The sequence below is a fragment of the Panicum hallii genome, chromosome 6, assembly GCF_002211085.1.
Source record: "Panicum hallii strain FIL2 chromosome 6, PHallii_v3.1, whole genome shotgun sequence".
Taxonomy (NCBI): domain Eukaryota; kingdom Viridiplantae; phylum Streptophyta; class Magnoliopsida; order Poales; family Poaceae; genus Panicum; species Panicum hallii.
Genome location: NC_038047.1, coordinates 42,105,480 through 42,128,536, shown reverse-complemented (window position 1 = coordinate 42,128,536; position 23,057 = coordinate 42,105,480). Strand labels below are relative to the sequence as shown.

At 56.1% G+C, this 23,057-nt stretch overlaps 3 protein-coding genes across 3 annotated transcripts; all 3 read left to right on the top strand.

Moving 5' to 3' along the window:
• Positions 1–9,847: 9,847 nt before the first annotated feature.
• Positions 9,848–10,359, top strand: LOC112898617. Its single transcript, XM_025966972.1, has one exon. It carries the CDS (start codon positions 9,893–9,895, stop codon positions 10,292–10,294), a length of 402 nt encoding a protein of 133 aa, XP_025822757.1. The 5' UTR covers positions 9,848–9,892; the 3' UTR covers positions 10,295–10,359.
• Positions 10,360–12,164: 1,805 nt separating this feature from the next.
• Positions 12,165–13,514, top strand: LOC112897574. The gene has a single exon (XM_025965908.1). The coding sequence runs from the start codon at positions 12,650–12,652 to the stop codon at positions 13,139–13,141; it is 492 nt and encodes a 163-aa protein (XP_025821693.1). The 5' UTR covers positions 12,165–12,649; the 3' UTR covers positions 13,142–13,514.
• A 6,377-nt stretch (positions 13,515–19,891) lies between these two features.
• LOC112897866 (protein CUP-SHAPED COTYLEDON 3-like) lies at positions 19,892–22,014 on the top strand. Its single transcript, XM_025966253.1, has 2 exons — positions 19,892–20,392; positions 21,487–22,014. The coding sequence occupies exons 1-2, from the start codon at positions 19,892–19,894 to the stop codon at positions 22,012–22,014; spliced, it is 1,029 nt and encodes a 342-aa protein (XP_025822038.1).
• Positions 22,015–23,057: the final 1,043 nt, after the last annotated feature.

Below are 23,057 nucleotides of genomic sequence, written 5' to 3'. Positions count from 1 at the left end.
AGCAAGCGCTCGTCGGCATGCCGTGCGCCGGGGATGTGGGCCGGCGGGCCTTGTCATTGAAGCCGACAAGCCGGCGGTGGACGTCCGCTGGCACACGCCGAGCGAGCTCCGTGCCTCTGTCTGCTTTGTTGGCTCTAAGATTCCATTATTGATGCTGAGGTGGGATCCTGAAATTCAGAGATGCCGTCATAACAAACTCTGACATTGTTAGCTTTAGATGAAGATGAACTCCTCGTTTGCATCCAACCTGCCGATCTCGATGTTGTCGAAAGATGTTGTTGAATTTGCAGCCCGTGGGGAAGAGATCGAATCAGCCCACCAATCTCAACTCTATTGCGTGGAAGAGCTGGCAGTCTGACCGGGGCCGTCGCCGGCACGCACGGCGTCTTGATCGTCTGGTCGACCTCCACTTCACCGCGGACTCCACGGGCCATAGCTTCTGCGTTCGCCAGCCCCACAGCGCGTACTTCGAGAAGGCACCTGGCCAAAGCTCTCTGGGCTCTCCCATAAACCCGTTCTGAAACATGCGTCCTTTTGAGGAGAATGCATCCCATGACATGTTTCCACTGTTCAGAAATAAGTTCAGAAATAATGGATAGAGCCTTTTGGGGTGGCGTCAGCTGGTAACCACACGTCCACACATAGGCGGCGTTAACCGGAGTCGAAGACCCCTGTCCGTGCCAAGCGTGCTCGCTGCCTACTCCATCATCCAGCGCCCAGGCTGGCCATAACAGAGGGCGGTAAGCCTTGCCATGGCGTTGGGTGGCGCGGCCTCCGGGACAGAGTGGTATAGGTCTGTCGTCGGAGGAGGCTCTTTCACGCTGCCGGACTGCTTGTAGATTAGAAGCGGCTGGCGTTCGCAGCGAGGATGAGCGAGACATAGGCCCGTCCGGGAGGATCTGGCGGCGACGGCAAGACAGGACGGGAGGTGAAGTGCGCCGCGAGCCCGGCATGCGCCAGCGCCGCAGGCGAGCCGAGCACCGCGCCGTGGCCAACGCCGACATCGATCGGAGGGTGCGCCTCGCAGTGCAGGGGGCAGGTGGCCGTCGAGGTGCCGCGCCCTGGCCAACCTCGCCGTGGTGACTCGCGCGCCTCGGCATGGACCAGGGCTCTCTTCCTTTTCCTCTTCTTCCGCGGTCAACGCGAGAGGAAGGCGGAAGGGCCTCGTCGCTTGCGGTCGATCCAGACCGCACAACTCCGATCCAACGGACACGAGAGGCACAGGGGGTGGACGGTATTTCATTTACCGTCCACCCCCGGACGGCAAACGAAACGACGTCCACCCCTGGGCACGGGCTGGCCAGCGCCATCGATGGCGACCACGCCGCGCTGACCCCCACCGCGGGCGTTCACGGCTTGCGCGCAGGGCATGGAGGTCCTAGGGGCGGTTGAGCTGATGCCTGATCCACCGCAGCTGGCCGTCCGATTGTTGCCCACGCCGCCACGCGCACCGGCGAGGCTGCCGCGGCACGACCGTCCTCGTGCTCCTGGAGACCTGGACGGGCTCGCCCGACGCGGCTGCCGCTGACACACTCGAGATCCGCCTGCTTCCTTGGCTGCTCCGATGTACACACACATTGGGCATGGAGAAGCATGGCTCGCCGTCCGTCTCGCGGTCCTGCACGGTACGGTTCAGCGCCTCCGCGGCGTTCGTCTGTCGCGCGAACTTCCACGGCTGGAGAACCGCGCGTGCGCCTGGTGCCCGATGCCGTCGATCATTTTCACAGGCGAGTTGGACACGCGCGCCAGCGCGGACACCGGCCGCCGTCCACGAGGCGTTTGCAGGCTTGGAAGTGCATTGCCTGCTAGTGGGGCTGCTTGCCCGGATGGAAGGGTTGGACGGCAATGCGGCGACGAACCGGCGCCGCTGCAGAGCGGCGCTGGACCCGCATGATCGAGCTCCCGCTGCCGGGCGGTAAGCAGATGCAGCCGGCGTCCCAGGCGTTCGCCAGTCGCGACGAGGATGAGCATAGAGGGAGACGTAGGCCTGGAGGAGCTGCTAGAGCGACGGCAAGACGATCCTCAAAGCAACACGGTGTCTTGCATTGCCATCGTCGAGCCGGGGGAAGCGGCAAGCGGACGAACCTGAGAGGAAGGCGGAAGGGCCTCGCTAGCTTGCAGGCGATCTAGGCCGCACGAGTCCGATCCAACGGACACTAGAGGCCCACAGGGTGGACGGTATACCGTCCACTCCGGACTGTAGACGAAATACCGTCCACCCCTACTGCAGTCAGGCTCGGGCGTTCCTCGTCACCGCCGACCTCGTCGCGATCGTTGACGAGAACCAAGTAGCCCCGGCACCTCAAACGCGAGCTCCCAGAGCCTTCCCCGAGCACGCGCTTGTCGGCATGCCGTGCGCCGGGGATGCGGGCCGGCGGGCCTCATCATTGAAGCTGACAAGCCGGAGGTGGACGTCCGCTGGCACACGCCGAGGCGAGCTCCGTCTGCTTCGTTGGCTCTAAAATTCCATTGATGCTGAGGTGGGATCCCGAGCCAACACGGCCAGGCATGGGGCGCGGCTTGGTCGACGCCGCGCCTTCGTCTCCTCCCTGAGACCCTGAGCCCGAGCATCGACACTGGAGGGTGCTCCGCGCCGCGCCGGAGGTGGCCGTCGAGGTTCCGCCGTTATGATCGGAGCCGAGCCCGCGTCGCCCCACTACTTAGCGGCCGGCGGCCACTTACACCTTCCGCGCAGGAGATGGAGGTCTGATCCAATGGCGTCCGAGTCGGTCCGAGCTGCTGCCTGATCCACCGCAGCTGTAAATAGACATGCATTCCATACCTAAGGAAAGAGTGATAGTTGTGTGGGAATTGCTCATTGAGTGAAACATAGATGCATCTCCCGCGTTCATCATGGACATAGAAGTAGGGAAGAGCTTGGAGCCATCTTTTTCTTCTCCTTTGGGTCTTTGTATAGTAGTCCTTGTTGGAGTTCGCCGGGAATCCGATCGCCGGCAAGCTCAGGAACTAGCACTCAAGAACACGATGAACTCTAGGTGTTTTGGTGCTGCGAAAGCGGCAGCTTTTCTGTGTTGATTTCATTGCTTTATATAGAAATCCTACAGCTAATCATGGCAGTGATATAGAATCCTACAGCTAATCATGGCAGCGATTCTGCCTACATGCGCAGCACGCACGCCACTACCAGCCGTGCCATCCCACGACTCACGTACTGCCGAACATAGCTCCTAGCGAGCGAAAAAGAAGCACACGATCCCCGCACGAACACAGCGCGCGTCAGGCTCGCGATGGATACGCTAACGGACTAACCAACCAGCTAACTAGCTATTTACAAGTCCGACTCGATCACAGGGTTAAGCTCCAACATTTCTTCCCCCTAAGCCTTGACCGAGTCACCTGCGATGTTGCCGACACCGATCTGTGCGCGCAACTCCTGGAAGCGCACGCGCCCAAGCGCCTTGGTGAGCATGTCAGCGAGCTGCTTCTCCGTGGAAACGTGCCCGATGACAATGCGATTCCCGTCGATGCACTCCCTGATGTAGTAGTAACGAGTGTCTATGTGTTTGGAGCGGTCATGGTAAACGAGATTCTTACTGAGTGAGATGGCGGACATGTTGTCCACCTTGAGCTCTGGCGCTGCAACTTCTGAGCCGGTGAAGTCGCCCAGTAGCCGAGCAAGCCAAACGCCCTGGCAAGCAGCGTTGGCCGCCGCGATGTACTCTGCCTCGCAGGAGGAGAGTGCCACGACCTTCTGCTTGGAGGACTGCCAGGTGATGGGGTTGCTGCCGAGGAAGAAGACGGTGCCGGTGGTGCTCTTGCGCTGGTCGATGTCGCCAGCGAGGTCGGCGTCACTGTAGCCGATTAGCTTGGCCGGCTCGCCATCTCCTCGTGTGTAGCGCAGCCCGTGGTCGCGCGTTCCAGCGACATATCGAAGTATTCGCTTCACGGCGACCAAGTGCTCCTCATGCGGTTTCTCCATGAACCTGCTGAGGAAGCCAACAGAGAAGGCGAGGTCCGGCCTTGTGTGGATCAAATACCGGAGCCCTCCTATGATCCGCCTGTACTCCGTGGCGTTGACCTCCAGTGTGGAGCTCTCCCTCCCCATCTTGAGGCGAGGCTCCATGGGTGTTGCTGCTGGATTGCAGCCCAACAGGCCGTTGCGCTCCAGGAGCTTTTCGGCGTAGGCTGCTTGACAAAGATTGATCCCGGAGGGTCCCTGGCTCACCTCGATGCCGAGGTAATAGGACAGCAGGCCGAGATCACTCATCTTGAAGATGCTCTTCATTTCATCCTTGAACAGCAAGATGTCCTTGTTGCCGTAGCCGGCGATTACCAGGTCGTCGACGTACATGCCAACGATGAGCCGAGACGCGCCCCTGGTGCGCGTGTACACGCCGTGCTCCGAGCTGCTCTTCTGGAAACCAAGAGATGCCATGGCGGTGTCAAACTTGGCATTCCAGGCCCTGGGCGCCTGTTTCAGGCCATAGAGCGCCTTGCGGAGGCGCAGAACCTTGTGCTCAGCACCGTCGATGATGAAGCCGGCGAGCTGGGAGACGTACACCTCCTCCTTGAGATCGCCATTGAGGAAGGCGCTCTTGACGTCCATATGATGGACTTCCCAGCCTTGGTTCACCGCCAGCGCAATTAGCAGACGAACAGACTCTATACGAGCCACAGGTGCGAAGACCTCATCGTAGTCGATCCCGGCACGCTGGACGTAGCCCTTGGCCATGAGACGCGCCTTGTGTCGCACGATGTCGCCGTTCTTGTCGCGTTTCACCTTGAACACCCACTTGAGGCTGATCGGGCGGTGTCCTGGTGGAAGGTCGACGAGGTCCCAGGTGCTGTTGTCGGTGATCGACTTCATCTCCTCCAGCATGGCGCCTCTCCAGCAGGCCTCCTTCTCAGCCTCGCGGAACGAGGCCGGCTCCTCGGCTGAGGAGAGGTGCAGCTCCTCGTCAAGTGTTTTGGACGCCAGTCTAGGTGGAGAGGCGCTGCCGAGGATGCTGTCGAGGGCGCGGAACCGAAGTGGGGCGTCATCCTCGTGATCGGCGTCCAGATCGTTGAGGTAGCCTGGTGGAGGTGAGACGAAGGTTGGAGGAGAACCTGGGGTCGGTGGCATGGGAGCAGGTCCTGGCGGCGGTGGCACGGAGGCAGAGCCTGGCGTGGGCACGTCTGGTGTCGGTGCCTCCTGCTCCATCTCCCCTGCGACTGGCTCGTACTCCGTGGAGTACTCGATGGTGAACGGCTCGGGGTCGATGTTCTCATCGCCGCTGGAGTCACTCCACCTCCACTGACCTGCTTCGTCGAAGACGACGTCACGGGAGACAGTGACGCGCCTGGTGCAGGGGTTGTAGAAGCGCCACGCCTTGGAGCCGCTCTCGTACCCGACGAAGATCATCGCCGAGCTGCGGTCGTCGAGCTTCTTCAGGTGTGGCCGCGTGTTCTTCACATGCCCGATGCAGCCGAACGTGCGGAAGTAGTGGACTGGAGGGCGCTCCCCATGCCAAGCTTCGTAGGGGGTCTTGCCGTTGAGGGCGCGCGTCGAAGCTCGGTTCAGAACATGGACCACCATGGTGACGGCCTCCCCCTAGAAGTAGCCAGGCAGGTCCTTCGCCTTGAGCATGCACCGCGCCATGGTGACCACGCTCTGGTTGCGGCGCTCAACCACCCCGTTCTGCTGTGAAGAGTAGGGGGCAGTGAACTGCCGCTGGATGCCACGCTCGGTGCAGTAGCGCCCGAAGTCGACGGAGGTGAACTCCCCCCCCCCCCCCCACAGTCGGTGCGCAGGGTCTTCAGCTTGCGGCCAGTCTCCACCTCGACGGCCGCCTGGAAGTTCTTGATCGCCGCCGCCGCGTGATCCTTGCCGGGGTGCAACACGAGCCACATGTAGCGGCTCATGTCGTCAACCCACGGCAGGAAGTATTGGTTGCCGCTGGGCGTCGTCGGCGTGATCGGGCCGCAGATGTCGCCATGGACGAGCTCGATGGCGTTCACGGCGCGACGACGCGCCTGCTCGGGGAAGGGGGCTCGCCGTTGCTTGCCGGCGAGGCAGGCGTCACACATCTGATCCACCTGCTCCAGGGTCGGCAGCCCGCGCACCATCTCATGGCGCGCGAGCTGGCGTAGCAACTGGAAGCTCAGATGCTAAAATCGAGCATGCCAGCGCCACGCCGCTTCTTCGCTCTTGGCCGACAGGCACACAGGTCGGTCAATCTTGAGGTCGAGGATGTAGAGGCGCGAAGGTGAGCGCTTGACCCGGGCCAGCAGCTTGCGGCCCTGCTCGAAGATTCTGAGGATGCCATCCTTGATGTTGATCCGGCACCCTGACTCATCCAGTTGCCCGACGAAGATGATGTTCACTGTGAGACGGGGAAGGTAGTAGACCCCCGTCAGCGCGCGGTGCTCTCCGTTCTTGCAACTGAAGACGATGGTGCCACTTCCCTCGATCTCCGCCACAGACCCGTCGCCGAAACGGACCATGCCGCAGACGCTGTTGTCAAGCTGGGAGAAGGCGCTCCGCTCCCCAGTCATGTGGTTCGTGGCCCCGGTGTCCAGAACCCATCGATGGGGCTCCGGATCCGCACGAGGGCCGAGCTGGGCGAAGACGCGGTCCTCGCGAATGTCGACGTGGCGGGGAGGCGGCGGAGGAGGCGTGACGGCGCGAATGGATCTCGCCGGGGTCGATGCAGGGGAAGGGTTGAGGGAGATAACAGCGTGGGCCATCAACAGGGAATGCTCATCTTCCTCACCTTGGGCCACATGGGCCTGACCCTTCTTGGGCTTGTTGGGGCAGTAGCGGGCCCAATGGCCCATCTTGTTACACTTGAAGCACGGGGTGCTCGGAGGCTTGTTGGGGTCGCGAGTCGCCCCTCCTCCACCGCTGGCGCCGCCACTGCCGCGACCGCGCCGAGGCTTCCCGGACTTCTTGCCGCCGGAGATGGAGCCGCCGCTTCCGTCGTCGCCGCGCAGCTTCAGCTTCGCGAGCCACTCCTCCTCACTGAGATGGAGTCTGCCCTGCTTGCCGTAGATCTGGTCCGCCGGTGGTGTTGGCGACAGCCCCAACTTCTTCTTGCGCCGTTCCTCCACCTAGCGTAGCCGCCCCACCACTTCCTCGACGGAGAGGGTGTCTACAGCGAGGAAGGTCTCGATGGCAATTGCAATCTGAGACAGGTGGTCGGGCACTACCTGGAGCATCTTCGTGACGATGTCGGCGTCGGAGATGTCCCAGCGAGGGTGCGGACCTGGTTGGCAAGGCCGACGATGCGCAGCGAGAAGTCGTCGACACTCTCCCCGTCCTTGAAGGTGATGTCGTTGAAGTCCTTCAAGAGCTGCTTGGCGTGGGCGTCCCGGACGCGCTGAACACCGACGCGCACCGTCTTCACCGCGTCCCAGGCGGAGCACGCGGTGCACTTGCGCGTGAGGGAACCGAGCATCTCAAATGGGACGGCGCGGAGGATGGCGGCCAGTGCGAGGCAGTCCTCGCGGTACTCGATGATGTTGCCCTCCTCCGGCTCGACGGCGTGCCAGAGCCCCTGCGCCTGCATGTTCACGTGCATGAGGAGCACCCACTCCTGGTAGTTGGTGCGCGTGAGCATGGGGTAGGTGGTGGAGCCGCCGCCGCTCTCCCTGATGCGCTCGATGACGACCTCGCCGCCGCGCTAGCGTCCGCGGCGGGGAGCTGGAGAGGGCCAGACACGGCACCGTCGTGGTGGAGGGGATGGGGAACGTCCGCCTGTTCCCGCCGGAGCTGACGCGCTGGACATGGTTGCCGAGGAACGGTAAGTAACCGCTCTGGTACCAAATGTTGGAGTTCGCCGGGAATCCGATCGCCGGCGAGCTCAGGATCTAGCACTCAAGAACACGATGAACTCTAGGTGTTTTGGTACTGCGAAAGCGGCAGCTTTTCTGTGTTGATTTCATTGCTTTATATAGAAATCCTACAGCTAATCATGGCAGCGATTCTGCCTACATGCGCGGCACGCACGCCACTACCAGCCGTGCCATCCCACGACTCAAGTACCGGCGAACAAAGCTCCTAGCGAGCGAAAAAGAAGCACACGATCCCCGCACGAACACAGCGCGCGTCAGGCTCGCGATGGATACGCTAACAGACTAACCAACCAGCTAACTAGCTATTTACAGGCTCGTTGATTTTTAATGTAACAATTCCCCTGTTCTTCTTCTTCTTCTTCTTCTTCTGATTTTCTCTCTTCCTTATTTCTTTCCTTCTTTCTCCCCTCTAGTCCTCTAAGGCTATCTCCAGCGATATCCTCCAAATCCCATCCTCTACATCCTTCATTTACAGAATTCTCTACAAGATTCTCTCCTCTATATCTCATTTCTCTCCAACAACGTTCTCTAAATCTCGTTCTCTATACATTAAACTCTATATTAGAAACGTATTTTGTTCCAAATTTTTGTACGTACGTATTTATTTATCATACCTCAAACGCTATGGACATATTTTATTTTTATTTAATTCAGTGTTTGAAACGTAAAGAAAAAATAGAGAAGAGGAGACAGAATCTCTATATATAGAGGAAACCTGTAGCGTTCTGTATTTTAGAGGACCATTTAGAGAACGCTGTTGGAGTAATAGAGAACGGAATCTTCCTCTGTATATAGAGTACAGAACGTTTTACAGAACGCTGCTGGAGACACAGTCTAATGACCGCCGGAGAACCTATTAACGTTGAGGTGTATTTTTATTTACCTGGTGCCCTTGTTCAGCATCGGGTTTCGGGTGATCAGAAGACACACGGCGCTTGTGCAAATTAAACTGACATAAACTGAATGAAATCGCAGCCATGTTGCATTATGAAATTTGCAGAAATCACAATGCCGGTGAGTGACCTGTACGGGGTTAGTTGAAGCTGGAAATCAAAATTCATTTATTTTTTTGAAAAAAACATCAATGATCACACAGACCCACCCGATCAAGCAACCGGCAAACCAATCACCTCACCTGATCATGTGTTCTCGCTTTCGTCCAGGAGGCAGCATGCAGCCACTGCTCATCCCTATACCCTGATGGCTACGTCCCCATGGAGAAGAGGACATCGGAATGAAGCTTGCAAGCCTTGCCTTTGCAAAGCCAGCTGCTACTGCCCACCGATCCATCCATAATAACTCCGCTTCCTCCATGGGGGGGGAGAGGATGGGGAAGCCTCCCTCGCATGGCGACGCTGCATTAACGCATCGTCGCGTTCGGAATAATTTTCAGATTCGCTAGTGTCCCATGCTCCAATAACTGATCTCATCATGCCACTGCCTTGGAGAGTTGGATGGCAGAGTGGCAGTGGGCCCCTCTTTATTCAGTTGCTAGCTTGTGAAATCCTGTCAGAGCTTGTGGTATAAGCAAAGTCTCATCCTGAAGAATGACAGTCACCCTGGATATGTCAGTCACAGGTTCATGCTTGGAAGCAGTCAAACCATTCATCATCTGAAATTTCAGCCGCTGCAAAAAGAAAGGTTGGATGAATTAACATGCAAAATGGTCTCTCATCTCATGCTTCTACAAAACAAAACAGGGAAGGGGATCGAAGAAGTTTTTCAGATGAAAAAAAATAGGAGAAATTGGACCAGGGCGAAATGATAGCCGGAGACAGTTTGTGGTGGTGACGTGGGCCCTGCCGCGCAGAATGGGGGGAGAAGGACGGACGGGCGGACGGAGACCTGCAGCTGGGGGCCCATCGCGCACCCGCCCGGCCCAAACCATCGTGCGGCAGCGAGGCACGCGGTCCACCACCACCCCCAACCCAACCACGCGGCGGAAGCCCCAAACTGCCCCTGTACCTGTACGCGCCCAAGCAAAACGTTACGAACGCACTCGGCTCGGCGCTCACCCATCTGCCATCTCGGCATCTCGCGCAGGCCTCGGCAGCGCACCACGCCAAAACTAGCTGCGCGCTGCGGCGCAGGTCTCGTGATGGGAGGAGTAACGTACCAGCGGCTGCTCTCGTCGGGGAGCCAGCGGCCCGGCGTGCGGGCGCGGGCGTGGGTGCTGCTGCGGTGGGCGGCCGTGCGGCTGGGCTGCGCGGCGCGGCGGCGGTACTGGTGCGGCGCCCGCGCGCGGCGGCTGGCGTGGGCGGGGCTCTGCGGGAGGGCCTCGGCGTCCGCGCCGGAGAGGAGAGGAAGGAGGAGCTCGGCGGTGGCGGCGGCCGGGGTGGTGGTGGGGTACGACTCCGCGAGCTACGCGCGCAACTTCGACGACGGCGCGTGGAAGGCCGAGGAGGGCGTGTCCTGGGCCGGCCCCGGCGGCGCGTTCTCCCGCGCCAGCGCCAGCGCCGTCATCGCCACCGGTGATTCCCTTCCGAGCTCCACTAGCTAACCGGTGAACTGTTGTGTAAAGGGTTCGGATGCATTTATCAGAAGTTTACATTCTTCTGCTTTCTGCTTTGCAAACAGTCTGGACTTACTTGCCCAGGCAAAATAAAAAATAAAAAAATCAGTTCTTTTACCCGTTTCCAATTTCAATGTGTCGTTTACTACTACCAGTAAAACTTTTTCAGAAAATTGACGGCAATAATAAGGCTAATCACAATGGAGGTTTCATAGCGAGTTTTATATCATTAATTACCATGACACATCAGCATTTTTTGTGACGTGGCACTGATTTAATGAGGGAAGAGAAGGAACTAGTTTCATTCCCACGATACTCTGCTAACTCGTTTCCAAGACGTTGGAAATAGCGTGAAACGACCACTGTGACCGCCGTTGTTTCATGAGGATCCCGTGCCACACTAGATCAACTAGCATTTAATTACACTGGTTAGCTTTGGAAACAGTGAAATGAAACTCTCTATTAAGGCATAGTGTTTCATTCATCCCTCATGAAAATAGGGATATGAAACCCACATTATGATTAGCCTAACTGTGCACGCGCATTTGAACAAATGCAGATGCATAGGGAAGACTCAAGTCCAGGGAATCCAATAGAATTTCGCGAAGTTAGGCTGGTTTGGCGTGGCCAACGATTCAGTGATCCGGGACAGCTTGTTTGCTCCTTGTTCATTGCACCAGTGTCGGTGTTGGTCTGATCAGATTCTATTTGCAGCTGTTGCTGAACTGAATTCTGAAGTCTGAATGTGCCTTTGAGAAAAGGAATTGTTCATCCAGTGTATGTCTGCCTTGTAGTGTCTGCGTGAGACCTGTTCCAGCTTTGGTTTCTCAACCTGAGGACAGAAATGGGGGCGTGGATTTAAAAGTCTCGTAGTGCTGCTCCATCACTTGAATCTGGACTGAGGCCATGGCCATGCCTCCGCAAGCCTGCAGCCTGTAATCAACGCTCATCCGTTTCAAAAAGGGTAAAGGTGGCCCTTGCAGATTCTTCAGACACGGCTCGAAAAAAAAAACACGTCAGACACGAGTGACGCGTGTAGACAGACGACAACATGGGCGGCGCGGCTCTAGTGGTGTGGGCGGCAGCCCACCAGTTTTGCCCCATGAAGGGAGGTCATGGCCCATGAACTTTGTTGTTTCTGTCAGGCCAGATCGCTGTGTGTAGTGGACCGCGGGCCCGCTACCTTACTCAGCCTGGCCCAAACGTCAAAGACGTCTCTGTTTCTGTTCGTTTTTCTTTTTCTTTCCCCTCACTTTGCACAAACGTATGCAGCTGTCTCCCCTCCTGCAAACAAACAATGGTGTGTGCATCCAAAAGTCTTCGATTTTTCTACTCAGTTTAACTCGCACCCAACCCAACCAAGTTTGCATTTATTTCACCTTGTTCTAATTTTTCTTTCGAATGTGATGGGTATACGCCCAGCTTTTCTTTGAAAAGAGGAAGAAGAGGATAGGTTTTAGAGGCTTTTAGCAGAAGACGAATATAGACGACGAACTACCTACCCTGTCCTCGTCCTGTCTCTCCTGTTCTTTTCCCCGGCGATAGCAGCGTCGGCTCGTCGGGGATCAGGCCGGCGTCAGAGAGAAAATCAAGCAGCAGCAGTTCGGTTCAGAGACTCCACAGCGGATGAACCGCGTGGGCGGCACGCACGGGCGCGGCGCGGCTCCCGACGAGGCAACAACGACCCACCACCACCAACGGCCCCCGGCCGCCGTCCTCCTCGGTATCTCCGCGTCGGGCGCCGACACGGCCTGCCGCCCCTCGCTCCCAGGCATCATGCCTTGCCAAGTTGCCATGCGAGACCGGTGAGCTCGATCGCTTCGCCTTGATGCTTCAGCTTCAGGTCCAGGAAGTTGACGACCGACGGGGCACAGTAGCCTGCCGTCGGCTTTGCGTTCTGCAACTCGGAGACCATGAAACGATCCTGAATTCCAGACCGTGGCTTGAAAAGCTCCCTGCTTTACTGAAATACTTATCTGCAGCCTTGAAGAGAGAACACATGCGCCACACTTCGTACGCACGCGTAGTAGCAGTAGCGTCAGTTTACTACTGGGGGAGTACAGCAGTTTGGTGTAACTAATATCCAGCAGGCACGAACAGGAACAAAGCTGGTCCCACTTGTCCGTGCACCAAAATACTCCCTGCCTGTGCAGCAGCAGCAGCTCAGGACTCGGGAGTTCACCCCTTCGCCTACCAACCAACGCAACCAAGCTCCAACAAGTCGCACACCACCAAACGAAACCCCCCAGGACATCAAGGAGGTCGAGCGCTCAACCTCCTCATCCAGAGATCTCGTTCCCTCTCCCGCTCTCTCTCTCTCCCCCCCACGGTCGTCGCCGGGCAATGGCGACCGACGCGATCCTGGAGACGATCAAGCCGCGGCGGAGCGAGGACGAGCAGCTCCCCGTGACCGCCGCCGCCGCGGCCGCGGGAGGGTCCGGCGGCGGGATCGGTCTGCGCCGGCGCATGTCGTCCCTGTCGGCGCACTTCGGGCCGTCGCTGTCGTCGGCGCCGTTCCGTCGCGCGCGGTCGATGCCGTCCGTGAAGGCGCTGGCGGCGGCGGGCGCGCTGCGGCGGTGGTGGGAGTGGGGGCTCGGGTGGGTGATGGCGCGGCGCCCGCCGTTCGCGCGCGGGCTGGAGATGAGCGACGACGAGGCCGCCGCGCTGGGCGGGTGCCACTGCCGCGGCACGTGGCGGCACGTCCTCTACAAGGTGCGCGCCGGGGCGCGGCGCCTGCTGGGCCGCGACGGCCGGCCGCTCAAGGCCGCCGCGCCGCAGGGATTCAGGTACGACTCCGTCAGCTACGCGCAGAACTTCGACGACGGCGAGGCCTGACGCCGGAGAGCAGAGGAGGAGGGGATCGAGCCGAGCCGGGGGGGGTCTGCTTCTCCCTGCTCGACCCATCGGCGCGGCATTGCTTGTTGTAAGCTGCAATAAAGCAATTCATTTTGTGGTAAATACAAACGGAATCTATGATATAGTATGGTGTGTATGAAGGCATGGGTCGATCTGGTCGTTGCTCCAAGATGTAATTTCCTTCCGTTCTTGTCGTCGCCATTTTGCGTCAGTGCCTTGGATGTTCGTCCATCGGTCTTGGACGAACGCGTCCATGGATCAGATCTTCAATCCAGGACAGGCAAATGTAAATGATCTGTAACAGTTCACTGCGATCGCAAACAGTGGCACCGCAGCATTTGTGATTCGTGAAGGTGAAAGCAGTCAGAGAAGATCAGAGTAGAGAAGCTGCTTCTTCGTCTTCCATTTCCACTCGTCAGGTCCACCAGGTTCAGATTCAGATCTGCTTCGGCTCCAGCGTCCCTGTCGCTGCGGCTGGAGCATGACATGGCCCTACAGCTACATCGGCTCGGCCTGATCGGTCCGGACGGGTCGCCGAGACAGCAACCGGGCGCCCGACTGCGGGGAGCCGGGGAGGGAGGTGGTAGGTTCGTGCCTGCCTGCCCCTCCCCGTGCTTCCTTGCCAGCGGAGCGGCGCGGCCTCCGCTACCGGGAGCGGGAGGAAAAGGTGCCTGGCGGCACGCGACCTCGCCGACCAGCCCGGGCATGTGGCGGGTCGGGTGCCGAGGGCACGGGCCGTTGCAGCCGGCGATGTGCACGTGCTCAGCGCTCTCCTGTGGGCTTGTTGTCACGTGGAGACCCCGTCAACAAGGTCTTTGTTTTTCCCCCCGAGTCAGGTTGACCGACCAAAATTCAGAAAGGCCGGGCCAACGGTAAGCCGTCGTCGGTTGAGGCCATAATCCAAAGACAAAACTGTCTGTGTGCCATTGGAATCTATGATAATTTCTTCCATGCCATCCAAAATTAGAGGATCCATTCGTTGCCATCGATTGTAATTTTTCTTTCCTTATCTGGCATTACCGTCGCTGTTAGTAGCAAACGCCTTTAAAATGTGAGAAAATTTAACCGTCATCCCAATTTTACCCCTCCTCACCTTATCCTCAATTGCCGGGCACACACGGGTCATCTGGTCCCTCCTCCTCCTCAAATCTCTCCATTCCTCTCCTGCACCCCCAAATCTCTCCATTCCATTCGGAGGAAGCCCCAGGGGCGAGCAGCCGCGCGCGGGACTTGGGCCGCGCGGGCGAGTGGGCGTGCGGATCGGGCCGCGGCGGAGCAGGCGCTTGCGGCACGGGCGAGCAGCGCGCGCGCCCGGTCACGCGCCGGCCGAGGGGCCCGCCTGCAGCGCCCCTCCCCACTCTCGAGAGCTACTGCATCGCGTTCTTGCCTGCTCTCTCGCCGTGCAGTGAGGGATCGAGGCGCCAGGGATTTGCCCCGATTCATCTTGGCTGCCTGAAGTTCTGCTCTTCTCATTTTTCTTCTCCATTGTTCTGAACTGCACCTAAGAAGGATCGCTGTAGTATTCTTGTGTAGTTCATGCACGGATGAATTTCTATTGTTCAATAATATATGTTGTGCTGTTCCATAGTGTAATATAGTGTAACTGTATGAAAGGGATGAGAGAACAGAAAAATGATCCATTCCAACAAGGGTTAATAGAAGGGATTGTAATTATCTTTTGATCCTTCATTGAACAGCAGTCTGACTGTTCAGTGACGGTAATAGCAGATAAGGGAAGAGAAATTAGAATCCATGGCAATGAAGGATCCTCTAATTTTAAATGGTATAGAAGGGATTTTGTTATAAATTTTAATAGCATACAAGGAATTTTCTCTAATCCAAACCGGGCCATTTTTGGTCCGTTTCGGCGGCCCAATGGTGTTCCTACTCAGAAAGGCCTCAAGAGAGTAGCCCAGACCCCAGATAGTAGCAGACTGGCAGGGTTGCAAAATCCAGAAAGGCCCAAGGCCGCTGATTCAAAGACATTTTAGTTTTTAGTATTTTTACGATCTCAAAAGATTAAAAAAAGCTCGAAATAAAGGGAAAATAAAATTTTGCCCTTCATTTTGAGAAAGAGTTTAGCCCTACAAGCTGCATCTTAGTACCATTCCATACCAGGACTCCATGGGAAACGCGATATTAAATCAAAGAGAAATCTGTTCATATTTTGATTTCTGATAAATTGGTTCCTACTGGTACTATCCCTGCTACCTGAATGTGAAGGACACACAGCAGTAATCCATTCGGTAACTTAAATGGAAAATAATACGGAACTAGAAACAATCTAGTACTAGCAACACTACCACTCCTAAATAAACTGGAGTGCGTGTTTCACCGGGCGCATGCATGCGAGCAGAAACTTCCAGTTCCTGACACACCCAGCAGGCAGCCGCAGCAAGAAGCCTGCACTGCAGGGCGAGCGGGTCTCCCTTCCTGCAGGCTGCAGCGCCCCCAAGCTATCCACCAGAACGCCCAGACACGGCTGCCTGCCAGGCCTCGCCGCGCCCGCGCTCGCGCTCCCTGGCGAGAGCGATTCCAACCAAAAGGCTTCCGAGCCTTGAATGCCCACCGCGACGGGAGCCCTGCGCGGCACACGCAGACGCCGCGTGCATCATCCACTCCCTGTCCCACTCCCAGTCTCCCCGAGGCTCATATCCCATGCTGTGAGCCTGTGACTGAGCAGGTTCATCAGGTTGTAAATCTTGCTTATGACACAGAGCTGGGGCAGTGCCATGCCACTTGTTGGGCGGCTGCGCTTGGGCGGCGGCCGGGAGATCCTAGCCGGCGCTGGAGCTCTGGCAGCGAGCAGTGTTGCACACACGGGCACAGAGCCGCGGCAGGCTACAGGCGTTAGGACGACGAGCGTGTCGATCGGTCGTACCGGTACTGTGACGGGGTAACCACCAGTACACGATTTTGCTTGCCGTCCAGCCCCTCGCCTGCGCTCTCTAGGCTCTAGCAGTCTAGCCTCATCAGGTGGTGGCGACTGCGAGGCCTGTTGGGGCCGGCCGGCCGGCCGGCCTTGTGGGAGAGGACAGGGGAGAAGAGGGGGGAGAAGTGTGTGTGCGGGTACGCGCAGAAAAGCACAGGGCGCGGCAGGAGCCGGGACGGGGCGCGCAGTGCTGGACGCGGGGGGAGGGAAGGGATGGGCAGCGGCACGCCGCGGCAGCGCATGGCAAGAAAGCTGGGGGGCGCGGCAGCAGCAGCAGTAGATTGGACGATCGCGTGTGCGCGCGCACGAGCGTCCCCGACCCCCGACTTGTCACCTCCGCCCGCCGCTCTCGCACGTGGCCATGCCCCCCCTCTTCTCTTCTCCCCTGCAGCTGCAGCTCTGCAACCCTGCCCCCCCCCCCCACCTTCTCTCTCTCTCTCTCTCGCTCGCTCGCTCGCAGGGGCAGCTAGTAAGTAGCTGGGCGCGGCTGCCATGGCAGGGGCGCGCCCTGGCCCCTGGGGCGTGGCAGTTTGGCGCCTGCGACGCCGCGCGCGGCGAGGTAATTAAAGGCTGCCCTGCGCCGCGCCCTCGCCGTGCCCTGGCGCGCGCGGCTTCCCTTTCCTTCCTTCTCCTCCGGCCGTCCGGCGGGCCAGGCCAGGCAGGGGGGGGGGGGGGCGACAGTGGCCGGCCAACAGTGCTCGCCTGATTTGCACTGCACACGCTCTGCCGCGCCCTCAAGCCCTCCTGCAGTACGTCGTCGTCTGCGCTCTCTCCCTTTCTTTCTCTCTTGCATGCTCCCACCCGTGTGCCCCATGGGTTTCTTCGCGCACTGTGCGCTGCCACTGCCTCTACATGCATGTGCCGCCGTCCTCAGCTCGTCCGTCACCGTACCATTCTTACCGTTCCTTCTTACTGCACATGAGTGACAAGGTTTAGTCATGTGTGTTACTCCAAGAGAATGACCTAGTTGGCCAACTTGGTTAACGTACCCTAAAACCCAGCTGAGCTAGCGGATCAACGCCTATTTTTTTTTATCTAGAAACGATTTTGTGAACAGAGCTTTAGGGCGTGTTCGTTTCCTGCCCTCTAAATTTTAGACCCATCACATCAAAGAGAATCTTGTCATTTAAAAATATTAAATAAAGTCTAATTACAAAACTTTTTGCACAGCTGGGTGCTAATTCGCGAGACAAATTTAATGAGCCTAATTAACCCATAATTTGACACAGTGATGCTACAATAATCATCCACTAATCATGGACTAATATACCTCATTAGATTCGTCTCGCGAATTAGCACTGGGGTTCTGCAATTAGTTTTGTAATTAGACTTTATTTAATACTTCTAAATGACAAGATTCTCTTTGATGTGACCCCTCTAAACTTTAGACCCCAGGAAACGAACACACCCTTAGTTAGGGTAGGTTTGCTACAACCTAATGACATGGTGGTCGGTGGATAGTGGAACTCCAATCAGAGTAGAATCCACACACAATTACCTAGAAAAATAGTAAAGTGGTGACCCATTCCGAACGCAGCGATGTTGCAGGTCGTTTGGGATTGTAGTGTCCATTCTAAATTCTTGCTTTCTCTACCGATAACCGAGTTCGACTGATAATTGGTAAGCTTGTAGACATGTAGAATAGGTGAGATGAGAGGAGATGTCACCAAGTTCGAAACTGAATTCTTTACTAGGGGGCTACGCTGAAAGCCTGAAAAGCTCACGTTCTAGCTGTCTTCAGCTGATCAGCTCCACACTACTATGAGTTCGCCATTGCAACGGCAATGCGCCAATGATTGGGGCTCGATTACCAAATTATTGCCACCTAGCTACAACATCCACCACGGTATAGGTCATTTGTTTTTTCTCACCTAGCTAAGCCTTAAAATATTTTTACCACTCGCGCACGCACGCACGGCGCATGTCCGACGTTAACCTTCTCGGAATTAGCGCCGCACCGCCAGCAGCCGGCCGGCCGGGGCAGAGGCTGGCCCTGGCCCTGAATGAGGCCAAAGAATTGAATCACATCGGCCTGCCTCCTCTGGGCTCTGGCCGCCTTTCTTTTCCCCTCTGCTCCTTCCAACCTCTCTCAGGTCGTCGTCTTCCTCGGGGGCGCCAAACTTTTGTGGACTGGCGCACGCGCGGGCAGAGGGGCGGGTGCCTCACCCAAGTTTCCCTCGTGCTGGAGGAGTGTACTACCTCCCCCTGGCCCATGCGGATTGAGGAACCGCACATGCGTCTCATGATCCTGAGCTTGCCTATTCAGAACATGGCCTTGGCATCGACATGAAGCTGAAGCTGAGATTGCAAGGTTAAAATTGGAGAGGAAGCTAGCTATCACCATTCCAGGGCACGGCAAGCCCTCTCTTGTTGGTGACAGTTCCCTGTAAGGTTATCCACTGAACATTGTTCCTTTTTGGAAGACGTTAGCTGAACATTGCAATAGTAATGATCGATAGGTCGATCGATCGTTGATGTTATCTGTCAGGTGTCGAAGCTAAGAGCTCAGGTTTGGGTTTTGGCAGCGTTGTTGATCCAACTGGAAAAGGAGGTACCGGGATTCCGGAGGCCATGTACGGCAACAGGAGAAATTTATGGCCGTCCTCGTGCAAACTCGCTCCGATCGTCCTCCCAAACCCCGATGCACGCAGCACCTGCCATTCCTTCTTCTGGTAGTCCAAAATAAATGCACAACCAGACAAATGCACCGAGACAGAGACAGTACCATGTCCATGTTTGAGAGAGAGAGATGTGAAAGTTTCATGGTGCAGACAAAAAAGGTGGTGCATGCAACTCGCAAGTAGGCCTGCATTGTACAAAGGTAGTGCATTTGGCATGCAGGTTATCTTCCGATGCAAAAGCGTCTTAATCGTTTTATATGTAACTATATAGGGTTACCCAGCTATATATGCTGTCGATGGTGCCTTGGCAAGCAGTACATTGTACCTGAAAGAAGTACACGTCAACAATCTGCACCTGGCATGTATACATGCTTGACTACTCGTGAGGTATATATCTGCAGCTGCAAGGCCCATTGCACCATCTGCATCCTCAGTATTTGCACACACATCTACCCACACGAATGCACATATATGTGCAGAAAATGCCGGTACACATTCCCTCGTGTCCTTTTCCTTTTCTTCTGCGTTCAAAAGTCGCGTTGCGTCAATGCATGCATGTATACAAGTATTTGTTCATGTGCGCACGCATACTTGGTACATGCTGCGCGCGGGCTCTAGGCAGGTGTAGCTACCCGAGACTTTTCGGCAGAAGCTAGCTAGGTAGCTTAGTAGCTAGATGTGCATGTTAGTAGTGCGTCGCTACGACGTGCAACAGTTTCCCGTTAAGCTCCATCAGGTTTCCTCATCGGGCCCATGCCAGGTGCCACCATGTCCATCGCCATCCTTTAATCTCACCATTCCTGCTTGCCGTCCCATCCCCCCCCCCCCCTCTCTCTCTCTCTCTCTCTCTCTCTCTCTCTCTCTCTCTCTCTCTCTCTCTCTCTCTCTCTCTCTCTCACACACACACACACTCACACACACACGCGGGGTGGGGGGGGGGGGGGAGTGAGTTCTCATATACTGTTATGGAGGCATGGTGCTGCTACCTCGGCACTATATAGAGCCCCCCATTGGCTTCATCCTCCACACACCACACGAAAGCAGCTCAGAACTCCTTTTTCATTTCGCAGAAGAAGAGAAGAGAGAAGTTAGCTTGGGTAGGGTTATTGGGCAAGTGTCTCCCACCGCTTGATCTTTGTAGCTCTTCCAGCTTTCGATCAGATCCCGGTGGCGCCTATGCACCACCAGGCCATGGGCGACGCGCTGTGGGACCTGCTCGGGGAGGAGATGGCGGCGGCGGCGGCCGGCGAGCACGGCCTGCCCCCGGGGTTTCGCTTCCACCCCACTGACGAGGAGCTCGTCACCTTCTACCTCGCCGCCAAGGTGTTCAACGGCGCCTGCTGCGGCGTCGACATCGCCGAGGTCGACCTCAACCGGTGCGAGCCGTGGGAGCTCCCCGACGCCGCGCGGATGGGGGAGCGCGAGTGGTACTTCTTCAGCCTCCGCGACCGCAAGTACCCCACGGGGATGCGCACCAACCGCGCCACCGGCGCCGGCTACTGGAAGGCCACCGGCAAGGACCGCGAGGTGCTCAACGCCGCCACCGGCGCGCTGCTCGGCATGAAGAAGACGCTCGTCTTCTACAAGGGACGCGCCCCGCGCGGCGAGAAGACCAAGTGGGTCCTCCACGAGTACCGCCTCGACGGCGACTTCGCCGCCGCCCGCCGCTCCTGCAAGGTACATGCATCCTCCACATGCCTAGCAAACTGCACATGCTGACATGCTCACAAGACCACATAGAAATAATGCAACCATCCTTCTAAAAAAGAAGAAAAAAGAAGTCATCTATGTTGCATAGCAGCACGTAGCACTGCATGAGTCCATGAACCGATTTCTTTAGGTTTTTTCAGGGAACATTTCTTCAGTTTTTGTTTTTTAACACTAAGATGCCGCAGCTGGTAGCACTGTATTACTCCATGAATGGATTTGTTAAGGTTTTAGGGCAGATCTTTTCAGTTTCTGTATAAGATCCTGTCCACGACTTGAAAACGCAACAGTGTGACAGTAGTAGAGATGTAATATCATTGACAAGAAGTAGGAGTTGCAGATATGCTGGCTGCAATGAATGTGGCATGCATGGATATGCACATAGCTAAGGAGGGGACTTGGGTGACATGCGCATGCAGATTGATAGACGTATGCTCTATATACTTTTGTGCATTCAATGGTGTTTGCTGGTGTAAGCATGATAATGTGCTAGTATGTACAACCACAGTGGCTGTGCTCAGCTTCATGTTCAGGCTTTCAGCAGCAGCATGCAGATGCATATGCATGGGCAGGAGTAGTTCCATCTCTGCCCAAGATCTATTCTCACTGACACACAGGATCCAAGCCACCAGCCAGTAGTGATCCCTGCTGGTGCTGTGTTCGTGTTGTGCCCTCAGGGTGCATCATGGATGCATGTACTTTGCATATCTACAAACACTGACATACCCTCCCTTCCAAATCTTTGTCGTACAGATAATGAAATCATCCTAAATAAACTAGCAATATTTAGGAGCATCCAATGTGCTCGTTGGCTCCATTTTTTAATCTGTAAAGTAAACGTGCCATCTGCAGTAGTTCTAGTTCAGGAGGAAATTTGTATACTGGTACACCCTTGTCTGTCCTGCCTACAGATCACAATCCACAGAAAAAAGTATTTTTTATGTTTCTATACCACTGACTGATGATTTGATGAATCTAGCTTCTGTCTTGCCTATAGATCACAATCCACAGAAAACATCTTTTTTTATGTATGATTTGCTGAATCTTTTCTTATACACATGCAGGAGGAATGGGTGATCTGCAGGATACTCCACAAGGCAGGCGACCAGTACAGCAAGCTGATGATGGTGAAGAACCCCTACTGCTACCTCCCCATGGGAGTAGTGGACCCCTCCAGCTTGTGCTTCCAGCAGGACCCCGCCGCCCCTCCTCTCCCAAACCCTAGCGGCTGCTCGAGCGCCGGCCTCCCCTTCCACCACGGGCACCACCCCGGCATGCAGCCTCCACTGCTGCCGACCAACCAGCTCAAGCTCAGCAGCGGCTGCGGCTTCCCTGCATCGGCGCAGGAGCCGCCGCCGAACGGCTGCGGCGGCAGCAGCAACGCTGCCGCCATGGGCATGCCGTCATACCCTTCTCCCTTCACCTCCATCGTCGCTGGCAAGCCGGCCGCGCCGCCGGCCCAGGCGGCCGCGGTCGTCAACGCCGGCGCGCAGGAGCCACCGGCACCGCCACCTACCTGGATGGAGGCTTACGTGCAGCACGGCGGGTTCCTTTATGAGATGGGCCCGGCTGCAGCGCCCAGGGGCGCATGATCCGGACCGTTGGTCCCTTAGGGTTGTCGCGCTGGTCGATCGGTTTACCTTGTGATCTTCTCTTGCGGTTGCTAGTCGATCTTGTTGTCTTCTTTTTTCAGCTTAGTAATTTGGAAGTGCGAGGATCAGACAAGAGCACTTGTAGCTTAGATCTGTCAGTCATTTTCTTGCTGTTAGCTCCTTAGTTATCAACAAATCATGTGTACCTAGCTAGCTAGTTCTCGGTAATTTGCATGCATGCATTTGGATCATCAGAGAGCAGTGGTAGCACTTGTACTGTTGATCCATCCACATGCAGTGTGCTTGGTAATATATGTATCACTTTGTTTCATTGGCACTGAATGGCATGATGATATCCTTGCTAGTCTGAAAACCAGTGCCCTATAACATGATGTCTGTGGAGCTTCAGATTGTGATGTTACTCTATGCACCATTGCCATGAATGCATATGCATTCCCATGCTTGTCGAATGCACCCCATGGAAGAAATTAGTAGTTTAGGAATTAGTACAGTGCACCGTGCATGCCTGGGGTGATACGGTAGTGTTTGTTCAGTCATTCGCGAGTCGTACTCAATGATGGCTACGAACAGTAGAGTAGTATATGCAAGTATCGGCGCCACTGTTTTGCACAGTGCGGTGAGGATTTGGTCCCTGGCGCGAGATCTCTGAAGAGGGCGTGCACACCTCCTGCAACCTGATCGATCCATCTGCAATTCATATAGTACATATTCAAACATTTAGTTAAAAAAAGCACATATACAAACAAACAAATTAAACATGCACGCACGCACAAATCATTTCAAACTCGCCCGCGCAAATAACGTGGGCAGCTATTATTTTTCATGCTAACATTTGGGTTGATTAGTTGTTTCATTATCATAAAAGCACATCTATTTAGATGGTTTTGTTTAGTTGTTTCATAATTTCATTATCATTTTTTTGTCAAGTAACCCAGACCAAGACATTATCTCTTCGTATCATCATATTATATGGCTTGTAACATTAAATTTAAAGCTAAAAGGAGAAACCCTAATCATAGTTT

Coding starts and splice junctions, on each gene's coding strand:
- LOC112898617 (XM_025966972.1), top strand. CDS start 9,893: ATGGGAGGAGTAACGTACCAGCGGCTGCTCTCGTCGGGGAGCCAGCGG.
- LOC112897574 (XM_025965908.1), top strand. CDS start 12,650: ATGGCGACCGACGCGATCCTGGAGACGATCAAGCCGCGGCGGAGCGAG.
- LOC112897866 (XM_025966253.1), top strand. CDS start 19,892: ATGCACCACCAGGCCATGGGCGACGCGCTGTGGGACCTGCTCGGGGAG. Junction 20,393..21,486: donor CCGCCCGCCGCTCCTGCAAG/GTACATGCATCC, acceptor ATACACATGCAG/GAGGAATGGGTGATCTGCAG.